We start from the raw sequence: 26879 nt of genomic DNA on the forward strand, positions 1-26879 counted from the left end.
CAGTCTGCAGACATTTTATAAATGTTACATTTACACAGATGTGGTCACAAACTATCCCTAGAAAAAAGGTTAACCTGGTCTAAATCATTTTTATAATTGGGATAGTTGCTAGTTAATATATACAGTATATATATATATATATATGTAGATACACACAAACGCACACACACACCTCTCCTCCTCCTGCCTCTGCCTCTCCTCCAGCTCCTTCTGTATTCTGGCCTGACGCCGTCTCTCTGCCAGCAGCTTTGACGCCTCCTCAGCATCTGTCGTGCCTCCGACGCTCCTGCCTCCTGTAGGTGTCGACGGGGACTCTGTGTGTGGAGAACAACAAAAGGCGGCTCAATATAGTTATAGTTCCATTTTAAACTAAAGCTGCGGAGCCTCGGTCCGACACCGTGTGTTTACCTGCAGTTAGTTCCCTGCTGGTGGATTTAGGAATCTTCTTCTCTGAATTCTCAGATTTGGTGGATTTTCTCTCGAGGGTGCTGTGACCTTTGACCTCAGGATGAACCTTGTCTTCAGTACCAGGAGTGGAGGCCCTGTGTCTGAGCGGGGAAGGAGGGTACTGACCCGGAGAACAGGGTGACTGAGCCCGACTCCTGGCCGTTCTCACACTGGAAACACAGATACATTATATTATTATATGAAGTCATCTGTCAGGGTATGAGGGGGGGGGGGTTACGAGGGGTTGGCTGTTACCGTTTAGGTGTAGCTGTTCCTTTGCCGTTGGTCTTGAAGGAAGAACTGCGGACGGGTGTGTTTGGAGTCTCCCCCTAGAGGTCACATTAATTCACATGTTACATTTTAAGACTTGTATTAGAAAGGCTAGTTTTTTTCTAACCAATTTGTATCTTTCATGGTGTGTGTGTGTGTTTATGTGTGTGTGTGTGTGTGTGTTTGATTCTCTCTCTGACCGTGGGGGTCTTGGATCTGGACATCTCTTCTGGAAGTCCAGCGATGCTCTTGCGGTTGGAGGAACTTCTGATCACTCTCTGGTTGTTGTTGTTCTGGGAAGCTGTTGGATGAGACACAGCTCTGACCGAGGGGGTCTTGGATCTGGACATCTCTTCTGGAAGTCCAGCGATGCTCTTGCGGTTGGAGGAACTTCTGATCACTCTCTGGTTGTTGTTGTTCTGGGAAGCTGTTGGATGAGACACAGAAGACACTGATGGATACACACACACACACCAACAGATTTAAATGAACACACAGATGAAAAGGAAGACCAATGTTTACGCGGAGGATTGACAAAGAAATCGTATAACGATCATCATTAAAAAACACAGCGCCTTTAAAAACAACAAATGCTATTTAGCGTCTGAGTAACATCATTTATTTTTCACCTCTCTCTGGTGAATGAAGCGCAGCTGAAGAGTTCGACAACTGTTTGTTCATTGGTGCATCCGTAGGAGGCGGAGACAGGAAGTCAGCAACTGATAAAGACATAGGAGCCACAACAGCCATCAGTGATTCAGGGTGTGTTGTTCACCTACTGAGTGTGTGGTTAAGAGACTGGATCAATGATAAAAATGTTCAACACAAACGCCCTTAAACAACGAGGACAAAAACGACGGTCACGTGACAATCGGAAAAATCAGTCCTGCAGATGAAAGATCTGTTGCATGGATTAACTCTTGTGACAGGAGATGGAGATCAAGCAGGAGGAGCAGGAGCAGAGAGTGACTGAAGATGGCTTCATCAAGACCATGGAGTCACGGGAAAAATGTGGAAGGAAAATGTGATGGTTGAAAACCTGGAGATACCACAGTGACCAAAATACACGACAAGTCGTCAGAATGTTCATGAAAACTATACCAGATTAATGTTTGTACTTTAAAACGTCTTTTACATCGGAACCAACTTTTATCAAGTAGCAAACAATCCAAACACAAATTTCAATCCGTTTTTTTACTAGCAATATTGCGTTAAATACGATTGATTTCTTACTTTTAAAACGACTATGGTTTAGAGGCTACAGAAGCCGAGCTTAAGATTTAAACAACGCATTAAACATTAAATATGAGAAGATTTTCTATTCCCCCTGTGGATTTGGCTTGGATTGTTTGCATATTTCACTATTTGGTCCAGGGTCATTCTGAACAACACAACAAAATGAGAATGTTTTACAAATAAATGACTCGTCCAATCTTCACCCTCGTAATAAAACAACCTTAACCTAACAGTATAAATGTCCATATGGTTAAACAGACATCGGTGACGTAACATTCCAGTGTGAAAGACTCCCACAGACATGCAGACCCGGGAAGAGCTGCAGGAGAATTGCGGCGGAAAAATAGCATGAGCGTGGCTTGCACACACACACACACACACACACACACAAACTTATGAGTCATGTGGTCAGTACCGTAGCGGGATTGGTTGGCACGAGGAGCAGCAGGAAGCTCATTGGGCAGAGCAGAGCCAATGGCATGGCACAGCGGGGTTTTAGGTTTACCTGGGCAGCAGGTGAGGTGCAGCGGAGAAAGCAAAGCGTTACACACTGGCACGTGCGAAAAAGGTTATTTCTCATTCGAACAGAGAGGCAAACAAACAACATCTACTCACAAAAGCAGATATCCTGCAAAAATAAAAATGCTCTGAGTGCAATCACATCAAGCAGGGATGGAATCACACCAAGCTTACTGTTAGCATAGCTCAAACATGTTCGTTTAGCTTCTGTTTGCAAACTAATCTCAGATCCAAAATGGCTGCCCATCAAAATACACAGCTCCTAGTTGGTGATAGCTGGTGTTGATTTACCTTCTCCACAAGGGACAAATCCAACAAAATATTTGTGGTTTAATATCAACATGTTAGCGTTCATGCTAAATCACAGGGTGAAATATTATAATTGATAGTTAAGTTCATTTGTTTTTAATGGATTTTTTTCTGTAACCCAATTAATTACATTAACCTTTAATTATTAGGTAGTAGGTGTTATTCAGGTAGTAGCTCAGGTCTGTTAGCTAGCACTAAATTACGTTATTATATACATTATTTCTTAACAAAAACATGGCCTTCTGGCCATATTACTACAGAGTCAAAATAAATCTTTCACATCATTCCCTTCATTCATTTCACCCTAAAGTCTGACCATTCTCAATCACTGGGTCATGCATGGGTGTGTTGATCTATTATAATCAGCCATTGACCTTTTTGTCTGGGCTTTGTTTATTTACAGTTGTTTCTGCCTGGGTTCATTTAACTGACTGTCCAACAGTCTCTCTGGGTCGTGGGGTGATGTATGGTTGATCGTGAAAGTCTGATTAAAGTGACTGCACACGTTTGAGGAAAAGGCTGGTGATGAATACTGCAGGCAGCAGTAAAGGCACAAACACACACACACACACACACACACAGGATCTTTACTGCGCCTGTGTCCTTTAACACAGTGGTGCTGTAAGATGAGACCACACTGCTGTTTCTGCTGCAGTCATCCTTCTCCTGATCTGAACTGATCCCAGAGCAGTGACACTGTCAGCCAGGCCGGAGCCAGTCCAGCTGCTGGGAGTCAGACTCAGATTCCTGAGCCGAGGACTGATGATGGACTGTGAATTATTGATGGTGTTTTAAAAGCAGCTCAGAGGGAGAAAAAAAACCGACCGGCAGTGTTTTCATTGCACCACAGGACGTAAAACTAGTGAAGATGTGAAGGAAGGAGTCGGACAGTGAAGACAGGTGAACGTTTTCACAGTCCACATCCTTGTGTCCCACGTTGTCTGGGTCGATGTGGTGCGTTTAAGGTTACTTGGGTAAGAGTCCTGAATACAGCAGCCATTTTGATTTATAAACAAAATACAGAATGCACACACACTAAACTAAGGAAGCTAAATGGAACTCAATGATTTTCTTTTGACCATTAACGTCATGAGCGTCATAAAACAAAAGAACTGTCACACATACATTGAACACTGAGCGGCGCTGTGACACCGAAAGTATTTTAATATTCAAACAAATTGCTTCAAGTCTGGACTTGTTTGTTTTAGAGAGGAAGAGAACAATTTCTGACCACTACGTGGTGCTGTGGCACAGCTACTATCATAAGTCACCTGTGACATGTTTGTGTGGTAAATCCTAATTAAGTAGATATGAATAGTAGACTTAAAGACGTTATGTTTCCACTGACAAAACCAAAAATGGATCGTAGTAAATCTATCAACGGGATGTCAGATGGTTCACAGTCAAAGTGTTTGTCTTGGGCCTAGAGTAACATGGCACAGTAAAGCTGCCATGAAACTGTTGGTGACAAAACGCCAACGATGGAAACGTTAACAGTGACACCAAACATCAGCCCTGTATATCTGTAGCTGCATCACACTGGGTAGACATGATTTTTTCACAATGTAATTCTCACATCACCAAAACTTTTTTGTCACAATGTAATTCTCACATCACCAAAAATGTCTTGGACCAAAAATGGAGCTGGTTATGAATTATTTTGTAGCAAGCGTCTTGCTGAGATGAGACCTTCAAAATGTTGCTTGATTTTTCCATTTGTTGATTCTGTCAAATCTTTACTACTTCACATAATCACTCAAATCCTGCCACATGCACAGGGAGGTGCTCTGTGATCTACAGTGGTGTTTGCACAGAAGAAGAAGTGACTTTTTGAGTTTCAATCCATCTCCATCTCCTGCCTGTGTTAGCGTTAGCATCAACACATAGCAATGCAGTGTTACTAAAACATGGGAATCTATTTTGTCATCAGTTTCCACAGTCTCTGGACCAGAGAGTCAAGACAATACAGAGTGAAAGTTTCTGACCCTGTTTAAAAAAACCCCAGCACTGGATGAAACTGAAACAACCCTGGTGAGGTTTTTAGACAAAGCAGCTCCTGCGTCGCTGCAGCCTCCACACCCTTTTCCATCACATCGCTCCTCACATTTCTACTTCCTCCTCTTCCCCCTTGTCCACACCCTTTATCTTCTCCTCCTACCATCCCCCTCATCCTGACCCCCAGACCTCCTCTTTATCCTCCTTCTCCCCCCAAAACACCTCTCACTCCTTGTCTTTACCATCATCATCATCATCATCATCATCATCAGTCTCCACCCTGGTCGACGTCTCAAACCAAACCTCCTCTGACATCATCACATGCATGTCATATTTTTATTGTTTATTTTCTGATCATTCCCGTCATGTCATCATCATCATCGTCGTCACTCACCCTCTGCTCCATCTGGTGGTCCTCCCCAAGTCCAGCGTTTAGGCCTGTTGTCCAGCTGCTCCAAAGCACCTCCTCCAGCACTGGTCTCACTGGTCCCAGCTCTCCGACGGACCATGGCCTCCAGCCTCTCCTTCTCGTTGCGTTCAGAGACGGGAAAGAAAAGACATTCACGAGCTGAGCCGTCACTACGGCGACGGCCTCCCGGTGATCCACAGGGAGGAGAGGGATGCTGCGCCATCATGGTTACCGCAGCAACAACAGCAGCGGCAGCAGCAGCAGCAGAAAGAACCTCGCCCTCACTGCTGTCACCTCAACAACACACTGACCACTGCTCGATCGCCCACCGACGCTTTGTCACTCACGCATACATAATACAGCAGCTCTCTCTCTCTCTCTCTCTCTACAGTACTTCTGTCTGCCTCTCTCTCTCTCTCTCTCTCTGAAATGACTGAGTCTATTGCCTAGAGGGGTTTTATCAGAGGGGAGGGGCCAAAGTGCAACACATCAAGCCACCCACCCATAATTACACACACACACACTCTGCATTGTGTTTTTTTAACTGTACTGTATAATGGCTATTAACACAATTACATATTTATTATAAAAATAAAAAATTACATCTATTTTTATTTTAAAACAAATGATCCCTTCAATGTGTCTTGATATTATTTTTTAATATGTTTGTAAATTTCTCATTTACAGATTTTAGCAGGAGGCTGGGCCAGAGATTTGTAAATAAACACGGTTGTATTATTTAAAAAAATATGATTTGACCTGATTTACATGACCAAGTATTTATTATTTGTGAGATTCTTCACATCGTTGTCATTGTTAACCCTCCTCCTGTCTGAATGATTTAACCTCCATCATATGATGGAGGTGTGTTGAAGTGACGAGCTGCTCCGCAGAGACACCAGGTCACTGCTGTCACTGCCTTTATTGATTTAAAGGCTTTGTTTGCATGCTAACAGCTAACAAAACCTCCTTCTCCTCCTCATCTGCATAACATAATGACATAATAACGCCAGTCTCCAGAGAGATGACATCACTGCCAGCCAATCACATGACTCTTTCCGGAACAGACAGTCAATGTGAACCGAGGCTCACTGCATAAACTGTGCAAACCAGGCTCTCTCACTCACACACACCCACACACACACATATACATACATAAATACATAAATACACTGACATCCATACCAGCTGTTTTAAATATTTACTATGCTAAAGGTGACAGCTGATAGCATTTTTAAAATGGAGGCTACAGGAGAGTAAACAAGGCCAGGGTCTAAAGTCAAACTTTTTGGGCTAGCTAACCTTAAGGTCAACTTAATTTAATAAATGGCAGTTACTTTTTGAAGCAGCTGGAGTTGGACAGACAATAACATAACAGCATGTGAAGGGAGTATGTATGAAACTGCCTCCTCAGGTGTTGTGTTGGTGGGTAGAGGTTTGCTCAAAAACCAAAATCAACTGGTTCTGGACAATTTCAACATGAATCGATGTGTCATAAATCAATAGTGATTTAGTCACCGGGGATTATTGATCACATGGTCGTGAACAGTTACAAATATTGACAACTTTTGCCAAAGGTGGGGTGTTCTCTCCTCAGAACTTTGTGTGTGTGTGTGTTTTTATCATATCGGAGAACTTTGTGTGTGTGTGTGTGTTTTTATCATATCGTGTGAACACTGACCTTCTCTGCCTCCTGATACTTCTTCCTCTTCTCCTCTGCAGCCACTCTACGTCGCTTATCCTTCTTCTTCTGCTCCTCCATCTTCCTCCTTTGCTCCTCAGCGCAGCGCTCCAGCTGCTGCTGGGCTCGACGCTCCTTCTCCCGCAGTACCTCGGACAGATCTGTGAAAAGACATACAGTTAAACACAGACAAGTTAATTAGATGCTCTCTTACATTTTTATTAAAATATCATATACACATATTTTGAGGCTTTTACCTATTTTTATAGCTATTTTAACATCATATCCATTTCTGGTGATTCATGTGTAAACACATAAATACAATACATGCATCTATTTTGGATTCATCGTTTAACAATTGTCTCTCTTTTGGCTAATCATTCCCAGTTTCTGAGATATTTGTGTGTTCACTCACAGTGTTTCGTACCTTGGGTCTTTTCTCTATTTCTCCGTCCTTCTTTTGCTAACTCCAGTCCAGAGTCTAAAGGCAGAAGTCGGAATAAGGGAAGGCGTTAATCACATTATACCATTTCAACCCATTTTAATGTCAACTTCTTATGCCGAAATCCATAGATAAAACTATCTATTAGCCCAGGAATGCATTAGCTGCTGGTCTGCTGCTGCCCCGTGTGGTCAGTTTGTGTCACTGAGGTTAGATTTGAGTAAAGGACATAAACCAACAGCTCTGGACCTGCAGTGGATCATCATCTGCTCTGTGCTGTGATGCGGAATAAACGATTGTCTCTGTGCATTTTGGGTTGAACATACCGAAGTAGCACAGTAGCTAAAAATATCCCAAATCACACTACACTCACTGCTGCTCACGTGACACCTACTAAACTGACATTTTCAATAAAACATCCAATCACAGATTAATCCTACATTCTCTTAGAACAACATACATAGCATCGTTATCTATAGGATCTTTTTTTTCTTTGTTTACCCTTATTTAAATACTTATATGATGGTGAAGCCGCAGTAGATTCCGCCTCAGCCGCAGCAGCTTCAGCATCAGCAGTGACAGCAGAGGCAGCGGTAACAGATATCTTCTTACCTGCTCTCAGATCAGTCTCCTCCTGGGTCGTCATCTTGTCGTTACAGGAATCTCTCTGAGCTGTTAAACTGACTGCACTGACGAGGTGGTTGTTGAAGTCAGTTTGTCATTGGCAACATCTATGAAGAAACTGAGCTCCATCCCTCGACAGCCGCATCAGTGACGTCACTACCGGAGACAAACAACGTCTAAAAACACATTAATATACACCTCTTTTTATTTGTTTATATTCGGTGAAGATTTGATTTAGGTTAGGTTGTTGTCACTTTTGTTTTAGTCTATAAGTCTATAATAATTAATAATTGTGTAATAATTATAATGATAGTGGATGTAGTATAATGTGATAAAGTAGTTTGAGCCTCGTTGAAATCGCTAAAAACTAAAATGTGAAACTAACTTCTTGTTCAAAGACTTTCTGCAACGTGACGCCATCACTGTCCTTTCTGACGTTTTCGAATCCCTTTATGTGCTTCATGCCACGAAACACGTGGCTTTGTGACGTCACCTCTCGCTCTCCCAAACACACTTGAGTCATTACACATGTAAACTATATAAAGAAATGTATTTTTGCCAATAACAGGAAACGATTGTCCTAAATCACGCATCCACAAACATCCATCCGTAGTAAATCCACACTGACTCAGGATCAGATGTCCTGGTGTAATCTATAACTTCTCATCGGACGTCATGTGACTGGGGCCTAATTCTTCCACGGTATAGATATGTAATTTTATTTTTAAAACCCGATATTAAATCATCCAGCTAGGCTTCCGTAGTGCCTTTCCATACAGACCATTTTGATTGTAAAAGTTTGCTGACGTCAGGAGTGTCGCAGGGTTAGAGCAGTGTGAGCTAAAAGAAATAAATGTTTGCACTTTATTTGGCACCTGGTTCAATTTCATCAAAAATTTAAAATGGCTTCAGGTTTTCAAAGCACTTTACTCTGAGGAAGATTTCAGACCTTTATTGGAAACCCAACCTTTAAACATCATTGTACAATAGTTTTCTGTAAATTCAGTTCTACAGCAGGGTCAGGCCATGTTGTGTTCAGAGCAGCAGTGCCCAAAATTAGTTACAACGCCACCTGTAGGGAGGATTCATGAGGGAAGAGGAAAATATATTCTGTTTATAACTACCATCTTGGTACAATGTAGAGCACGTTAGAGCAGGTGGAGCTGCCTTGATGTTGGGCCAGTTTATTAGAAACAGCTGTTCTGAGACATACAGGCCAACGTTGCTGTGTTGAAACTGTAAGAGTGAGCAGCAAAAAAAGAAAACAGAAAGAACACACACACACAAACAGTGAAAAGATTCTTGTGAAAGTATTCTTTGAATTTAGGGAACAGCAATCAACTTAATTTGCAGATTTTTTTTTCTAAAACCAGCAAATGAAATAATGACTTAAAATGTCTAACACTATATGCAATAAAGAAAGAAAACAAGAATGACTCTGTCCTTTTATTGTTAAACCCAGAGATTCTGAAACTTCATTTAAATTCCACAGCAAATGTGAAATCCATATAAATATACCATTTTCTTTAAAAGATATTGTTTCTTGTGTGAGATTGTTTGCAGTCATGTCTTTGTTTAAGGGAAAAAATGAGCTACGACTAAGCGAATGAGGCGGCAGAATGCCAGAAGAATTTTTTTAAAAAACAAACAAAAAAAAAAAAAAAAAAACTAGCTACACTAGGAGCTCCTTTTATGCTGATAAATCAGCCCAATCTGAATCTGCAGTCCAGCTGTAGTGCCCCCCAGCTGCACACTGTGGTACTAAAGCAGGAGCTAAATAAACTTACAGAAATCTTGACGTGTTTTTATGCAAAAATCTTTCAAAATAAAAAAAAAAATCTGATGCTTAATGACTTGAAACATATTTATGTTTGTTAATAAACTGTTGTTTTGACGTAGATTAAAAATTAGAATTTTCATCGATGTTACGGCTCCAGATATTTCAATAGGAGCAAGTGTAGTAAAGTCCAACATTCCCTCCTTCAGACGCAGCTGATTAAATCTAGAAAAGAAAAAAAGAGAAACATTTGTCTAATTCATAATTTTTCCATCTTTTATCTGAAATACATTTTTCACCAACATTTAGAAAATGTTTGAAATTAAAAATGAAGACTTACGTCCTCGATCTCGTCGTCGTCACTGACGTCGTAATCGTCATCGAACTGCACCTCATCGTCCATGTTACCCAGAGCATCCAGGTCCAGTTTGGCTGTGATAACAAGACCAGGTTAGACAGGAAGTACTTAACTGGAAGAAATGTTAGTGACGAAGAATTTTGAACTAAGCTTGATGTACATTTCTACAAGAGGAACCAGGGACGGTACCAAGAACTATGTGTTCCACAATAGCAGTACTAGAAGCTTTCCGGTTTGTGTTTTTCCTGTAGTTGCCATCAAGTTTTAATGCCCGTCATTTTTATTTTTTTTTGCAGCCTACTCACCGTGCTCTGGCAGTTCCCCGTACACTTTCAAACTGCGAGCCTCATCTGGGTTGTACTTCAGGATGACGTCAGCTTTGTTGTCCTGGAAGAAAGATTGTTGTTTAAATGAGATATGTTAAGAAATAATACTTATATTTCAGACAGATGTTGTCTGTGTCTGTGAAATTAAAGAAGAGCAATGTCCTCACAGTGAGGGTCAACGTTAGGATTACAAGGATAATGTACCTGGTAATCCCTTAGTCCCACCAGGATGATGTCCGACGTGTTAATCCAAACCTGTAAAACAGAAACAACCAGATTACGACACACGTCTCACAAACAAAAACAGTTTGGTCCAGGCTGATCCAATGTTACATCACAGGATGCTCTGCATATGCTCCACTGTAGTTATTAGGTAACAGCGCTCGCAACATTCCCACCTTTTTCCGGAGTTTCCCCCTGATGTGACAGAGCCTCTTGGTGCCGTCGAAACACATGGCTTCCAAACGTCCATTCCCCAACATCTTGATCACCTGAGCATACTCTAAAAATCACATAGATAACAGAATCCAAATCAATTTGATCAGTCATCAAGTTAGCCAAGCACACAAAATACTAGTGATGGGAACAACACCTGCTTTCACACAGGAAATAGTACCAGGTCTTATGAATATTTTCAATGCAAAAACATATTAAAAGTAGGAGAGACAGCATTAATAACCCTGAATGAATGTGAACACATTAACTACATCAAACCTGAAGTGTTGCTGAAACTCACCCTGTCCGTCCTCTTTGAACACCAGCTCCCTCTTCTCAGACTCATTCTCGTTCTTTCCACGTCGCCGATTCTTTCCTCCTTTACCTGTTAGCACAGATGAGATGATTTAGTCAATGGTGTGTTTAGTCTTTCACTTCAGGCTACTAAAAAGGTAATCTGCCAATAACTATACAAATATAAAGGAAAACACGTTCTCTCACACACAAAGATTATACATCGTTCAAACACTGACATATGAATACTAAGGCGTCACTCCTTAAGAAAATGAACAGAATATTAACAATAATTGATTATTGACAGAACTGAAACATTGACAAAAATCAATATAGTGCTTAGAAAACAGTTTTTTTTTTGTAATTCTCTGAAAGATAATGTCTATGACTTTTGACAACCAGGTGACCGTTTTGGACAAGACTCTTTCCTAATTCAGAATAATGGATAAAAGACACTGCAAAGTATGGATAACTTCATATAGTAACATTAAAAGTAACTACTAACAACGTATGCTGTACTGAGGACTACAACATCTGTCTCAATAGGTGCCGCTCACGTTGGTATTGTACATATTATAAATTACAAAACCTAATAGAACCCGAGTTGCTGTTGTCTTTTGAAATCTAGATGGTAATGTCATACCGTAAATACCACATATTTTTAAAGGCCGGTAGAAACCACCTAGCAGCTAACTGTGTTAAAGGTTACAGATGCTTTCAACAATGGATTAAAACTTGAACAACAGACCATAATTGATGCTCTCGTGATTAATAACAATGGAGTGCTGGTACGTTAACTAATAGCTACGTAAAAATTGGACATTCCAGGTGTCGAGTCACATTAGGATAATAGATGTTAGAATTACCGTCATCTTACTCATGAATCAGACACTGGACCAAACGATACGTCACTTCGCCTACGAAGTCAAAACAGTCAAAGAGCTAACCAAATAACTCGTTTTACAGTTTAGTGGTGTCATTACGGCTTAGTTAAGGATAAATTAGAAACGTTACGGTTCAGTCCGGGTGGGGTATAACCAATGGTTAGCAGAGAACGGCTAGTTAGCTGGTTAGCAGCTAAAATTGGCAGCTGTTGTGATTTAACTACTCAAGTGTAACAACGTGTTATATTGTAGATGTTCACCAACCCCGGATGAATCTACGTTTCTGTGCCGTTTGGATGTTAGACAGAGGCAATAAGGATCAACCTGTCTCTGACGCCGATGCTAACCAGCGTTAGCCACTAACCGTGTCACGTTTTCAATGCCTGGGTTAGAGCGGCGGGTTGTACACGGTCAGACGACAATCAGCGAAAACCCAAGAACATATACGAGCACGGCTTAGATTACGATCATACCTTTATTTTTGGGCATATTCTTTCACGTGAATTCACGTAAATCCGCTCAGTAGGTGGATACGCGTGTTTGGATTTTAAAGTCCCGTATGAAAAGACAGTGTTAGCGGAAGCTAATGTGAGCTTGGCTAACCACAGATAATACTGGAGTCTCAGTTGCTCCGAGCATGCGCAAAATACCAGATTCAAAAATACCGGTGCTTTATTCAAACAGGAAATGGTTACAGTGACAAACGCCTGTTGTCGCGTTATTTCTTCAAAGGTAAAAGTAACGCAGATAAGAAGTTGATAAATTAATATATAGTTTAGGTTGAAATTTTTGTTTAGGGTTTCGATGGGAAAATTGGTGTGTCGCAGCAACAAAGACGTATAAGTGGTCTGAAATAATATTTAAAATTATTTTCTGGGTATAAAATGACTTGGGACATTGTTGAAGAAAAAGCTGATAATAGGGTAAACAATAACATGGAGTAATTGTCCGTCAATAATAATTTCTTTACATGAAATTTAAAAAATTAAAACCATTGCTGTGTTACATCTTGCCGCCAGAGGGTGCAGTCTCTGCTCGGAGCAGCAATTTGACGTTTGTAGCGGGCTCTCTGTTTATATAGACTGAACATTGACAATAATTCCAAGTAACCTTTTTAACACTTTGAGATTCAGTCGTACTTAACAAAACCTAAAATTCAATTGTTGTAATTATGTTTTAAAGTTTAAAATAAAATTAAAGCTGCAACAGAAGAAAAAGTAACATATATATATATTTGTTTATAATTTGACACTGCTCTATATTTGAATTTATTTATAAGTGCTCAATAAATGTCAGCATGCATATTTGTGTGGTTTTTCATCCATTTTATTGTTTTTTTTTTTTGTATAAAGTCCAACTCTCAGTGCAGATACAAAAACAGAGAGTTGGAGCAGCAGCAGGACTGACTGCATCTGTGACAGGAGCAGGAAACCGAGAAGAGGAAGAAGAGAGAAAAAGCTGTTCACCTTTTTACAGTTACAGGAAAAAAAAGTTTTATCGTTCCTTTTACATTCCTTTATCCCAGATCAACTTATATATATATTTATTTCATATGCAAATCCACAAACACAAACATTTCGTCTAAGAGCAGCGACGAAAAAAAGTCTCCCACGATTCACCTTAATGAACGCTGTAGGTTGAAGAAGAGGAAGAAGATGATGATGATCCTGGTCATCGAATCACAGAATAGATGCCGTGTCCTCTCTATGACTTTTATATGCAGTCAATTTGGCACCTTTTTCATTTAGTGGTTTCTTTGCATCACAGGCAGATCTTGTCAATTAAATGGCTATGATTTTACAGATAGTGAATGGTTGTTGTGCAGCCCAGTGGAGGTTTGTGCTGTAATTAGTCACCTGATCTGGAAATCATCAATAATTTTAATTTGCATCACAGGCTAAGACACTTTTCCAAGTTGCATATTAAACCCCGGCACTAGGGGGAGTGTGTGCTAGTCTTAAATTGCAATTTAAATCTTGTGCCAGATCAAGTGTAAGTCTTGTTTGCTGTACTTCTTCCAGTAGTAGTACTCCCAGTAGTTTGTCTTTCTAGTTGTTTGGGTGAACTAACTTAATAGTTTTACCCATCAGACATCACATCAACTTATGACAAGGATCTAAAGGGTTCAGTTAACTGTCTGCAGGCTCATCAACACATCATGATTAAAGAGTTGGATTTCATAACAAAAACCACCTGAAGACAAATTGTCCCAACATCAGACCAAGACTTTGGTTTTGAAAGAAAAAAAAATCTTCTTCCTCTTCTTCTCATTATTTAGAAACTGCAGCGCCATCCTGCGTTTTGTGTGTGTGCTTTATAACCACGCCCTCGTGGCGTTTACAGAATGCATCCTCTTTGATTTGTAGAAACCTGAGTTTGTTTAGTGAGGAGTATTTACATTTTGCTCTGCGGTTCATTTGTGTCATCATTGCGTGACAGTGATCACATGGCTCGTACAGAAAATTCTCCACTTTCAGTGAAACTTGTTGACGACCAAAGAAAACAAAAACATGTTGCAGGTTTTTACATTATACTTTTTCCTATTTTGATTGTTGTAAATGTCTATCTTCGTGCATAATTTGGTGCAGTGCATAATAGAGAGGGGGCACGTGAAAATGGTGAAGTGATTTGTGCAGGCGTTACAGTAAAAAACAAAAACAAATCCTGTTTGTGTTGATCTACAATTGTTGTTTTTAACAGAAACAGTTTATTGGCTGAACTGACTGATTTTTTTTTTAATTTTTCGCCTTTACTACAGTGTGACATTGAGGTAATAATACCCTCGCCCAAACCGTTTGTGTGCTGCAGTATTGAACTGTTTTCAAGGCTCAAAAGGGTTGAATGGTCACATTTGAATTCCTTTGAAACTGACTCTGACTTACTTTCCAAATACACTCACAAAGTCTCCCTTTTTCTTACAAATGTTGAGTTAAGACCAGACTCTACAGTACAATATGGAAGTAGCATAAATCTTTTTTTAAAGTGTGAGCTAGTCTGCTAATCGCTGACTAACTGTCTCCTGCCACTAACCGCAAACATTTATGACGTCACCCTTAAGGCCAGTCAGGCGTAAAAAAGGAAGTCTATTAACACAGTAGGGATAAGCATGGCTCATGGACTGACAGTTAATGTGACAACAGCTGTAATCAGAGTAATAAGTAATGCAGTTCTTATTTCCTCCACACAGAGGCAGTGTAAGTTAAGCGGCAGCTCAGCTCTGTTAAAAACGCTCGTCCTCTACACTTAAGAAAATCACATACGTCCCGGAACCGAGGCACAAAAAGCTGATTCTTCAGACTGTTGAGAGAGAATGAAAACTGAAATTATACGAAAATAAAATGGTCAACCAAAGAAAGCAGACCATAGTACTGTCTCAGTATACAAGGCTATGATAGGAATCTATTTATTGATCACTTCTGTCTGATTTGAGGGATGACTCGAGCTTCACAATGACCTGAAAACAAGGGCCATAACTACTGTGCTGTGTAACGTTTAAACCCGGTGGAGAGGGAGCATCAACTCTTGTTTGTTTTCAAGCTGTACTTACATACAACTGCCAACAAATATCCAACTAGAATGTATTCCACTCCAGGTCTACAACATCTGAGGAGGTTTTTCCACCTTAAATCCATCCGCTCTTACACATTTATCATGTCTGGACAAAAGGTCAGCAGGTCAACTGCTACCTTGTATGATTGGTTTATGTCATTGAGGTGAAAAGACATAAACCGAGGACTTAAAACAAATCAATATTCAACACATCACACTTCAACTCAGTCGTGGAACAACAACTCCTGTGTGCTTTTTTTCTACATCCTTTGATGTGGGTTATTATGGACATGTTGCACAGATTGTCATAGCTTTTGTGAGACCTGAGGCCTCGGCCCTTTGGCTAACAGCTGGTCTGGGGAGGACACAGAATAAATTCCTAATCGTCATTGGGCAGCAATGAGAAAAACCACAATATTTGTGAAATAATTTCCAGCTACGTTTGTTTCCGATTTTTTAAATGCCCATCCCCACACAAAAAATGCGAGGTTTGAATAACAAAAACAATAGTTTCCTTTTAAATACATACGTTAGCTCAGTGTGTGTGTGTGTGTGTGTGTGTTCAGCAGATCTTTCCATTGGTTTTGAAGCGAGTAAACACAGTTCTTTCATTTTCCTGATGCTGCTCTGGGAATTTTAATGAGGCAGTTTTGATTGTCCGAAGCAAAACTTCTGCTGGAAGACTGAGCCTCGACAGCAGAGAAGAAAAGACACTGCAGAACTGACGATTGGTGACGCCAAACCAGAGTAAGACTCTACTTTAAGACAGCGATATAAGCCAATCAGAGGAGTCTGCTAAGGTGCAGGGGAGGGACAAGAAGTGGAGGGGGGGGCAGGGCCAGGCATCAGTGGCCAACTCTTTGCTCATATTTTGGCGTTAGCAGTTCCTGGCTTCATCAGTAGTCTGTCCTGCCGGACCATCCCAGAGTGGACGGGAGAGGAGGGTAGAGGGTCCAGCAGAGGTCAGATCGAGGTCTGAGTTGATAGGAGGGGAGGGGTGAGGGTGTGGGGGGGGTTAAAGTTCACAGAGCAGTAGAGGTGATCTTCTTCATCCCCCTCCGTTGTGCCAAAGTGGAACAGCCCACAGGGTCTAGGACTGGAGGGACGTTCCTGTTGAGGGCAGAGTAGGTGGCAGCCATCGCACCCTAGTGGACAGAAAGAGGGAAGGATTTTTATTTATTTAAATAAAACGCAAATCAAGAAAAATAGCGTATTACTTATTTGTCAACCTTTTTTAGAAGTGTAACTGTATTACTGTAGGATTTTATTGAAGTAGGACAAGATTTTAAATTATTAGCAGCAGCTCCCTTGATGTTTGATTTTTAAAATTAAAACTGAAGCCCAGTCTCTTGGGTTGGTTCCCTTGGTCAAAAGAAACGTTATACCAATTGTTCACTTCAGCAGCACATTTGACCGCTGTGCATTAAGGAGAAGAAGCGTTACCTTAACCAGATGTGGTGCGTCGTGCCTGTTGAGCGTGTACTTAGGCAGCTGGTCTCTGTGTGTCACCCACGGATGTCTGAGGACTTGACCTGCTGTCAGCCGCTGGTGTGGGTCCACATGCAGCATCCGAGACACCAAATCCTGAGAGAACAGGAGTCACAGAGAACTCAGAGAAGTGTTTACTACTAAAACAAACAACAGAAAAACCTTTGATTTTTGGCGTCCTCACCTTAGCCTCCGTGGAGACAGATGTCCAGTATCCCCCAGTGAGTGAGAACTTCCCGCTGCCGATACGAGCCAGAATCTCCTCTGGTGTGTCCTCTGGTCCATTAGCAAAGGGAGTGAAGCTGCAGAGACGACACCAGTGACACCTAAGTTTCAGTTTCACTGAAAGAATTTGGTCTGTGCTTTGCTCTTTCTATGCACATTAGCAAGGACAGAGACAGTGGGACCGTGTAAACACATTGCTCTGAAACACTCACCCTGTTAACATGGTGTAGAGCAGAACTCCCAGGCTCCAGATGTCACAGGCTGCGTCATAACCTTGCTTTTTTAATACCTGACACCAACAGAGAAGAGTGAGTGTGAAGTCACAGTGCAACGTTCTTCACTTTACACCAAACCAATGGCGTTTCCTGTGGTTAAAGAATATTTCCTTCAGTTACTTCTGCGGTACATTTTTTGGGTTTGTAGGGAAGATCTATACTGAAAACATATATCATTTAAAATCTCTGCAAATAAATAAATAAAAAGCTTTCAGACTACTCCGGTTCTTTCGCCTTAAGAAAGATCTGAGCGGCTGTTACCTCTGGTGCAACAAAGTTTGCAGTGTAGCAGGGCGTCATGAGCAGGCCGTTCTCCGCTCGCAGCTGTTTGGCAAAACCAAAGTCACAGATCCTGATGGACTCGGCGTTCCCGCTCTCGTCCACATAGAGGATGTTACTGGGCTTCAGGTCTCTGTGCACCACCTGTAAATGTGTTTGTTGTTAGTTTTTAGAGTGGAGGTCTTCTTTCTGCTGTGTGTTTTATACACATTCTTTTCAGGATTTACCCCCTGTACGTGCAGGTACTCCACCGTCTTGGTGATGGTGTAGAGAACAGCACTGGCTTCTCGCTCAGAGAAGAACTTCTGTCGCAGGATTTTGTCCAGCAGCTCTCCACCTTTCATCAGCTCCATCACCAGGTAGACGGAGCGGCCGTCATCGTAAACCTGCGACAGTGGAAAACCAGATTTTAGTTTCTTTACCACGACAGAGCAGGCGAGACGTAGAGAAGATGAGTTTGTTTCACGTACGTCCTTCAGTGTGATGATGTTGGGATGTTGTCCGTATCTCAGCAGGATCTCCACCTCTTCTGTTGGGTCTCGCTTTGATTTGCTGATAATCTGAAGCAGGCGCAGGGGTAAGACGTCTCTGATCAGGTCAAGTCGTATAACTCACCCCCAGTCTCTGCCAGGTTTTATTTCTGTGTTGTTACCTTGACAGCGTACTCCATTCCGGTGCCTTTGTGTACGCAGCGTTTACAGATGGAGTAGGAGCCGACGCCAATGTCCTCTTTGATGTCGTAGACGTCTGAGAACAGCGACGTACTGCGGTGAAGTTGCTGTAGGAAATACACACAAGTATATGTTGGATTATTCAGTATTTGGGCTGTGTATAAAACCTACATCTGTGGGTGGAAACACTGAGCTCAATGGTAAAATATTTTGACCCAGAAATTGGGTCAATTCATTTGTAAATCTTCATGTCCAAGGCACTGCCATTACATTAGTAATAACAAGGGGAAATAAAAATAATGTCTGTTTTACAAACCCTTTGTCCTCGACATTTATTTAGCCTTTGTGGCAGCCAGGTGTTTAACGTCAGCAGACACTGGTTAAATTGAACTAATCTATTCAGTACTGGCAGCCAGTGTGTGAATGTGTGTGTGTGTGTGTACCTGAACTATTGTGTTGGGCAATGGTTGTGTTTCCTCCTCTGTGATCGCCACAAAGCTGAATCCTCTGAAGAGCTGATGGGCATTAGCACTGGGAGGAACACCTGGAGAGTCTGAGGCGAGAACACAAATACACAGCTGTGAATCTCTTCATGTTCTAATCAACTGGATGTCAGGCAAGGTGGTGAGGAAGAAAGGTGGAAATCAGAATTTACCTCTGGGTGTTTTTGCAGTGAACTCAGGGTCAAAGTGGAATGTGTCATCTGGTCGACCAGCGGCTGGTTTAAAAGGAGGGTGAATTTCTCTCCGAAAGAGTTTCTGATGAGAAAGAGGACGAGAATGTTGATTCTCTGACACTTTTAACTTGTTTTAAAATGGTTTGGTTTGTGTTTTACTAACATTCCAGTCAATGGTGCTGAAGAAGGAATGTCTCTTAATCTCTTCTACTCCGTCTGGTCCAGCTCCTGTCAATAGAAAACGTCATTATCATCTTCAGTTGTGGTGTGAGAGTGCTACAGCACTTGATGAACAGTGGGGGGCAGACTAAGTCTGGGTTTTCAAAATCAACCTCAGTGATTAATATAATTTTCAATGACAAATTTGGTTTAATTTCTATTGAGAAACGATTACAATCTCTAATTTAATAAAACAAAAAACAACCAAAAATAACAACTTTAGAGTTTTTCTAAAACTCTAAATTTCTCCAAGAAATAAACCTCTTTTAAATAACATTTTCTCCAAGAAATAAACCTCTTTTAAAATTACTTTTTAGTTTGAACTTGATACAGCTGATCTTTTAAATTGTTTCCCTACTTTTGTCAAGAAAAAATACAAATAATCTGAATACATTTACTTAGTGAAAAACCTAGAATTCTTCTTTTGAACTCTTGAACCTCAGATTATATGGTTATTCTATCTACAACGTAAGACTGTGTTGGGAAGGGAGTTACATTAAAGAGAGACTTAAGCACAAGTGTCTCATTTCCCTCTTTCAGTATCTCGTCTTCATCTGCAGCAGATTAGATTCTCTGCATGTGACTCAGGCTCTAAATTTGTCAAGATGTGGGATGACATTATTGATTCAGCTCTGCTCATGCGGTTCTACAGAAAAAGAACCAACCTAATCTGTTGGCGGGGTTGCGTTTGAAGAGGTTCCTGAGGAGACTCTGAGCTTCGGAGCTGAGGAACTGAGGCATTCCCAGTTTGGCCCTGTGACAGGGAGAAGGAGAGGGGAAGAAAACAAATGTCCTGAATTGTAAACTGAAAGGACAAAAACAGTTGCAGGGACATATAACCATCATCAAATGTCCATATTGCATATCCAAACCAAAAGGAACAGGAAACACTGTCAGCATTCTGTAGAGAGAGGCATCAGCATTTTCTTTAAAGAAAGACACCGGGAATGAAAGTGAGACAACGGAGGAAACGCGTTTATGTTTCCTGAGAGTCACATTTTTTTTCTTTTTCTATATGTGGTCAGAATCAGTTCTCACCATTTCCTGGAACGTTATAAATTAGGGCCCAGAGAAAATATAAAACATGACAAACTGTTTGGTGTGTGTGAACAGTTAGCCGGAAACTAAATAAAAAGGGGTTTTTGGTAAACTTTTGTAAATTCTCTGTCGTACGTGTTTTTTTTTTCTAGTTTACTTTTTCTTCTTAGATAAAATTTTATCTGTAGAAGGTTTGAAAACAATTAAAACAGTAAAACTGTTTTATTATGGTCAAACCTTTAGTTGTATTTCTACAAAATGTTGGACCAGAACTATAACATTTACAGTTTATTCCTTCTGCAAGTAAAGTTGAACACAAGACCATTTCTTCACAATAAAACTGCATCAATCCCCCCCGACCTCCTCCTCTTCACAACGTTTCTTCTCCATACATTCTTCACTCTCAGCAGAGACGAAGGAATCAAGAAAGTCTCATTTTGACAAAATTTCTCTCTCCATCATCTCAAATGTAAGAAAGTCTCATTTTGACTAAATTTCTCTCTCCATCATCTCAAATGTGCTGTAATAAAAGCCCTCAGTGTGATTGGATCAGAGAGTATAAAGTGTCTTACTTGAGGATCATGGTCATCGTCTCCTTCCGGTCTTTGCCTTGAAATGGCAGCGTTCCCGTCAGCATCTCAAACTAACAGAGGGAAATAAACAACATCCGTGCCGTCAGAGATGTTCTCTGCCACAAGAACACAATTTCACCAGTGTCCACTCACCATGAGTACGCCATATGACCACCAGTCAGCGCTGTGTGTGTGTCCTCGCCTGTTCACCACCTCTGGAGCCATGTACTCTACAGTACCACAGAAGGAGTAGGCTTTGTTCTCGTGGTCTATCGACTCCTTGCTGAGGCCAAAGTCTGAACACACACACGCACACAAAGAGGTCAGCAATAAAGGAAATCACATTAAAAACTAATAAAAAAATATTGATTTCATACCAGTTAACTTGATGTGTCCTTCTTCATCCAGCAGGATGCTAAAAAAAAAAACCAAAACAACAGAAATATCAGCATTTTCTGCACTTTTGTGTGTGTGTGTGTGTGTGTTCATGTGTACGTTTACACACTTCTCCGGTTTGAGGTCTCTGTAAATGATGCCAAGGCCGTGAAGGTGGTCGAGCGCCAGGGCGAGTTCAGCCAAGTAAAACTTTACGTCCTCCTCTGTGAACATCACCTGTAGGCCAACAAATGTACTGCATATGAGTAAACTCAACAACTCTCTTCAGTTTTCTATTCTTCTGTCACTGTTCTTACTGCTGAGAACTTACTATTTAACTAACTATTTAAAAAAATGATACCCACATCTGGGGGCAGATGTTTACCTCCTTTGACAGACGAGTGAAGAGATCTCCTCCTCGAAGAAAATCCAAGATCAAGTACAGCTTCCCCTCAGTCTGAAAGGCTGGTATAAACAGTACAAGAAAAAGGGTAAATAAGGAGGGATAGAAAGACGGATGGAAGAACAAGAAGGCAGAAAAAATTGACATGTTTAAGGAGGAAGAAAATGTAAAGAGGAGGTGAAGTAAAAAAGATGTTTTCATAAAGAAGGACGGGAAAACAAAAAGTGTAACATAAAAATTTAACATTTCTGTTGCTTGTGAAAACATCCTGAGAGCCTCAATAGCTGGTGTGACACAGCATTCGAATAATTTATCAGGCCATAAAGGCCTGTGATTGGCTGACTCACCATAGTGCATTTTGACGATAAAGGGATGGTTGACCTCCACCAGGATGTCTCTCTCCATCTTTGTCCTGACCCGGTCACGAACTGGAAACGCACACAGAGTGGAAAACACATAAATCAGCAGTTAAATCTGAGTGAAAGGCTCAAACCAAACATCCCCCTTGTTCTGTCTCTGTTTTGGCTGCTGAAGTTCCCAGATGGCAGCAGTGAGAATCTGAGTCACAGCAAGAGCGAAAAAAGCTAAAACAACAATCAACAGGAAACGGAAACTGGAGAAAAAACGGAAACATGAAAACAAAGTTAGAAAAAGGAAAACACACAAAAACAAAGAAAGAGTCAAACATACAGAGTAATGTTTGTGTATTTTTTGCCAGCAGAGGGAGAAGGTGTGGAGTTCTGAACCCTACTACTTATGGTGTTGAAAAAAAAAAATCTTCAGTTCTTTGTATCTTTGCTAAATCTCAGGTTCAAGTGTGAAATTCCATTTTCGGTGATGACGACTGTGCAAACGGTGGGAGGGGAAAAAAACATTGACAAAAAGCCTCCAACTGCAGCGTCTGTCAGCCTCAGTCTACGTCACAGCTGATGTGTTGAATTCATTTACAAAGAAACAAAGCTAAATCCCTCGAGTTTTTATTCCTTTATAGAACAACTAATTTCTTCCATAACATTCCTGTTATTTGACTTTTTATAATAACACCAAAGCAGCAGCAGAAAAGTACCTTTTAATGTGGCTTTTTTCAGGACCTTCATGGCGTACAGCTGACCAGCATCTGGCCCCGTGACCTTTCTCACCAAAAACACCTGCAAGGCAGAAAACGCCCAAATAGTTTAACTGCTAGTGAACTTATTTTAGGCTCTGAGGATAAATGGTGATACACAGTCATCACAGTGACGTCCTTACACCATCATTCAACATTAGGAGGACATGAATCAGGGTTAGGGTCCAGGACACACACACAAACACTGCAGAGCTGTACCTTGCCGAAGGAGCCTTGTCCCAGAACTTTTCTCAACTCGAACTGACGAGGGTCGGCCTTCTCTGATCCCTCCTTCACATGGTGAGTGATGTTGATCTCCTTGAACTGCATGTCATCCTGTCAAATCCAAACACGGAGTTATTCAGAGCGTACATCTGCACAGTGAAGTGTCAGAAATCAGCAGAAAAATGTTGTTTCATCTCATTTTTATCTACTAATTTGTACTAAAAAGTAGATAAAAAAACAGGCCAAAAAAGAAGACGTGTCGCAGCCGAGCGTTCGTATATCACTAGAATATTCGCCCCCGCTGACTTTCAGCTATCGTTCTGGCTTCTGAAGCCCATCCCTGCGAGGAACTCCAATCGAACAATAATTTATGAGTTAGATTAAAAGAAGCAAATATACTCTACAAACAAAAGGCATTTATTTTCCGATGCTTTCAGGAGTGAGGTGAGGAAGGCCATGCCTGGAGCCCAGAGGCTGGATGAGAGGAGAGCACTAAAAGCTCTGAACGGTACTTTAGATAGCCATCAGTCAGCACCATCACAGAGCCATCGGATGCTGCCAGGTTCTCTGCAGCAGGAGAATTATCCCCAGAGTCACAGCCAAGAGCAGTAAACTGTATGGATTATAGTTAATATTACACTGGTTTTTATAAATCCTGATTTAAAACTTTGCTGCGGTAAGAATATTAAAAATTAGTGTGAAACATTGCAGGTAAAAGAGGAACTTTTTCAATGTTACAAGATCTCATACAAATTCTTCTGTAAAACCACAAAGTTTCTAAACAGGAAGTTTACAAATGTTGCACAAAGCCGGGCTCCTAATAAACATAAATCAGCCAAAAAGCTGAGGTTATTGAATGGTAATTAACTACACTGTGGGAAATTATAATACACAACACACAAACACACACAAAAACACACATTAACAAAAGACAGAGAGGGAAAAAAAACTCCCAACACCTGCTTCCAGCTTCGGCAGAATTACAATAAAATCCAACTGTATGTTCATGTATTGGTGCGCGTGTGTGTGTGTGTGTGTGTCAGTTCCATCATCAATCAGTAGCTTCTTCTTAATCTTCCTCCTCTTCTCACCATCTCCCCAGTTAACAGTCCAGCAAGTCGGAATCCACCTTTTACCCACATCCTCTCCTTGTTTTCCCATCATGCACTCTGTTCTCTCCATCCGACTCATGTCCTTTTCCATACCTGCAGTTCCCAGGTGCTGGCCGCTGGTTGTCCCAGTGCATTGTGGGTTCTGTAGTGTTCTCGACTTCGGCCCAGTTTGTGCGGTGCAAACATGCTGCATCAACTGAGAGGACGCTTTCTGCTCCCGACTGACACTTCAGCCTCTCTGTGTCTCCCTACCTTTCTATTTCTCTCTCCGTCTCTCTCTCCGTCTCTCTCTCCGTCTCTCTCTCTCTGGAGAAATCTTACCCTCTCTCTCTCTCTCTCTCTCCTCCCTCCTGTTCTCTCTCACTTCCCTCTCGATTCTAATTTCTCGCTTTTTCTATCTTTATTTGAACTGTTCTCACCTCTATCTCTCTTATTCTCGCCTGTCCCCAAGAGAAATAAATTTGCAGACTGTGTGCCGTGTGTGTATACGTTTGTGTGTGCGTGTTTGGAGAAAGGTTGGGGATTCGTCTAGCTGTGCAGCAGCGGTGGAAGTATTTAAGACACTTAACTGAGGGTAAAAATGTCACAGTAATTTAAGGTAAAAATGAAGACATTTTTCAGTTTGTATGTTACGTATTTCTGTATTTGTGAGTGTGTGTTTGTGTGTTGAATGTGTGCGTGTGTGTTTGTGTGACTCAGAACACAGATGGAGGATCAGATCTGTGACGACAGAATGCTCATGTAGCACCTCTTAATCACAGGATCAAAACTGCAAACCATGCACCTGTGGTCTGACAGTGCTCTCTCACACACACACACACTCTGTGCGCCTTGAACTTTTTTTTAAATAATATTTTGTACTGTTGGGATGTAAACTACATTTCTACTGAGCCTGACCCTGGTATTAAAAATCCCAGATCAACATTTCCCCCCGCCCAGTTTCCTTGAGGAGCAGCTTCAGCTTCAGCAGCAGCAGCTTCAGCAGCAGCAGCTTCAGCAGCAGCAGCTTCAGCAGCAGCAGCAGCAGCTTCAGCAGCAGCAGCAGCAGCTTCAGCAGCAGCTTCAGCAGCAGCAGCAGCAACAGCAGCAGCAGCTTCAGCAGCAACTTTACCATCGTCAGGTTTCGCAAAACCTCCAGCAGCAGCAGCAGCTTCTGTTGGAGTAGCTTTAGCCTAGGTGGCAACATTAGGATCAGAAACATCAGCTTTGGCTTCATCAGGTGCAAATACAAATTCAGCAACAGAAACCTTTAGCTTTTAGCTTCAACTTTAGCCACGACTTCATTAGCTCTAGCAGCAGAAGCAGCTAAATTGTCATTGGGTTCGGCAGCAGAATCTGTGGGAGCAGCTTCGGGGTCAGCTGTCTCAGGAGCAGCAGATTCAGCTCCATGTGTACTTCAGGTGCGACGGCTTCAGAAGAAACAGCAGGAGGTTCACTTCAGAATATTTTAATATGTAATTTCAACTACAACAGGCGACGCAGCTACGGCAACATCTTCAACAGCAGCGACAGCAGTTCATCATCTGTCCACAATCACATTTAATTAAAGAGTCTCTAGTGAGCAGAGATTCACTTTGATGTCATTAGGGCTCCCTGATCATCACATTACAATAATCACATTAAATTAAAACAAACTGCACCAACTCAGAGAAGCTGCAGTGGCTGTGATCTGGCAGCACTGATCATTTTAATCAGACACAGGAGAAATACGATATTACATAATATCAGCTAAGCTCTCAAACACTATCAAAGTACTACAAAGTCTTTCTTGTTTTTTCAAGATATATATTGAAGATAAAATGCAGAGGGAACTAGCTCTGCTGCTATTTGTGCTCTTTATCAAATAATAAACCAGGCTCTAAAACAATCAGAAAATTTTATTTTTTCATGTTTTATAATTTAGTATTTATTTCAACAAATATTTATTTTCTCAACTGTTTGATCAGTCTCATTTTTAACTGACAGATTTTCTGGCTGAAATTACTACTTTCAATATGTTTCTGTCAAAGTAATAATGTCAAATGAAAAACTATGTTAAACTTTAAGACCACATGTACATATTTAGAATGTATTATATTAATGTAACTGAACAGTCTGTAATACTTTAAACAAAAAAACCCCAGCAGTCTTATGTTAGGACACGTCACTGTTAGAGAGGACGAGGACGAAGGTAACATGAAACCACACCACGTCAATCTGACCCTCCCGGCCCACACACACACACACACACACACACACACACAGACACACACACAAACAAACTCAGCAACACACGCATAAGGTCAGTGGATTTTTTTTAAAAACATTTTTCCTAATTTTTGGCATTTTATCAAATAATAAACCAGGCTCTAAAACAATCAGAAAATTTTATTTTTTCATGTTTTATAATTTAGTATTTATTTCAACAAATATTTATTTTCTCAACTGTTTGATCAGTCTCATTTTTAACTGACAGATTTTCTGGCTGAAATTACTACTTTCAATATGTTTCTGTCAAAGTAATAATGTCAAATGAAAAACTATGTTAAACTTTAAGACAAAATGTACATATTTAGAATGTATTATATTAATGTAACTGAACAGTCTGTAATACTTTAAACAAAAAAACCCCAGCAGTCTTATGTTAGGACACGTCACTGTTAGAGAGGACGAGGACGAAGG

At 41.0% G+C, this 26879-nt stretch overlaps 3 protein-coding genes across 13 annotated transcripts in view; all 3 read right to left on the reverse strand.

The window, feature by feature from the left end:
- The window catches only part of map7d2b (MAP7 domain containing 2b), a 12788-nt gene extending 4353 nt beyond the window's left edge, over positions 1-8435 (reverse strand). For 2 of the 10 annotated variants that reach the window (XM_017031724.2, XM_017031725.2), the window contains exons 1-10: positions 7921-8435; positions 7282-7347; positions 6867-7027; positions 5171-5300; positions 2369-2458; positions 1347-1436; positions 1044-1168; positions 703-776; positions 409-617; positions 173-314 (exon numbers count right to left, since the gene is read on the reverse strand). In XM_017031724.2, coding sequence (XP_016887213.1) covers positions 173-314; positions 409-617; positions 703-776; positions 1044-1168; positions 1347-1436; positions 2369-2458; positions 5171-5300; positions 6867-7027; positions 7282-7347; positions 7921-7954 — 1121 coding nt within the window. In that variant the 5' untranslated portion in view covers positions 7955-8435. The remainder of the gene's footprint in view (positions 1-172; positions 315-408; positions 618-702; positions 777-1043; positions 1169-1346; positions 1437-2368; positions 2459-5170; positions 5301-6866; positions 7028-7281; positions 7348-7920) is intronic. The other 8 variants (XM_017031719.2, XM_017031720.2, XM_017031718.2 and 5 more) reach the window with 8 other exon arrangements.
- Positions 8436-8869: 434 nt separating this feature from the next.
- Positions 8870-12649, reverse strand: eif1axb (eukaryotic translation initiation factor 1A X-linked b). The gene is made up of 7 exons (XM_008307842.3): positions 12480-12649; positions 11130-11213; positions 10792-10895; positions 10598-10648; positions 10373-10454; positions 10050-10141; positions 8870-9934 (listed from the first exon to the last, which is right to left on the reverse strand). Exons 1-7 carry the CDS (start codon positions 12493-12495, stop codon positions 9929-9931), a joined length of 435 nt encoding a protein of 144 aa, XP_008306064.1. The 5' UTR covers positions 12496-12649; the 3' UTR covers positions 8870-9928.
- Positions 12650-13310: 661 nt separating this feature from the next.
- The window catches only part of rps6ka3b (ribosomal protein S6 kinase, polypeptide 3b), a 26488-nt gene continuing 12919 nt past the window's right edge, over positions 13311-26879 (reverse strand). Inside the window, exons 1-21 of one of the 2 annotated variants that reach the window (XM_017031688.2) lie at positions 24312-25126; positions 23101-23217; positions 22843-22924; positions 22124-22204; positions 21759-21838; positions 21504-21610; positions 21376-21413; positions 21152-21294; positions 20999-21069; positions 20054-20142; positions 19333-19397; positions 19149-19251; positions 18937-19046; positions 18475-18600; positions 18293-18382; positions 18050-18208; positions 17805-17966; positions 17481-17557; positions 17228-17345; positions 16999-17139; positions 13311-16700 (exon numbers count right to left, since the gene is read on the reverse strand). In XM_017031688.2, coding sequence (XP_016887177.1) covers positions 16578-16700; positions 16999-17139; positions 17228-17345; positions 17481-17557; positions 17805-17966; positions 18050-18208; positions 18293-18382; positions 18475-18600; positions 18937-19046; positions 19149-19251; positions 19333-19397; positions 20054-20142; positions 20999-21069; positions 21152-21294; positions 21376-21413; positions 21504-21610; positions 21759-21838; positions 22124-22204; positions 22843-22924; positions 23101-23217; positions 24312-24404 — 2175 coding nt within the window. In that variant the 5' untranslated portion in view covers positions 24405-25126 and the 3' untranslated portion in view covers positions 13311-16577. Of the gene's footprint in view, positions 16701-16998; positions 17140-17227; positions 17346-17480; positions 17558-17804; positions 17967-18049; positions 18209-18292; positions 18383-18474; positions 18601-18936; positions 19047-19148; positions 19252-19332; positions 19398-20053; positions 20143-20998; positions 21070-21151; positions 21295-21375; positions 21414-21503; positions 21611-21758; positions 21839-22123; positions 22205-22842; positions 22925-23100; positions 23218-24311; positions 25127-26879 lie in introns of those variants that run through there. The other variant, XM_008307844.3, reaches the window with a different exon arrangement.

The sequence above is a fragment of the Cynoglossus semilaevis genome, chromosome 3 (assembly GCF_000523025.1).
Source record: "Cynoglossus semilaevis isolate Cse_v1.0 chromosome 3, Cse_v1.0, whole genome shotgun sequence".
In the NCBI taxonomy this organism is placed as follows: domain Eukaryota; kingdom Metazoa; phylum Chordata; class Actinopteri; order Pleuronectiformes; family Cynoglossidae; genus Cynoglossus; species Cynoglossus semilaevis.

Excerpts from the sequence above, each read along its gene's own strand:
- eif1axb (XM_008307842.3), bottom strand. Across the intron at positions 10,896-11,129 it reads GTTCAAAGAGGACGGACAGG|AGTATGCTCAGGTGATCAAG; the intron begins GTGAGTTTCAGC and ends TGTGATTTTTAG. Across the intron at positions 10,455-10,597 it reads TGGGACTAAGGGATTACCAG|GACAACAAAGCTGACGTCAT; the intron begins GTACATTATCCT and ends TCTTTCTTCCAG.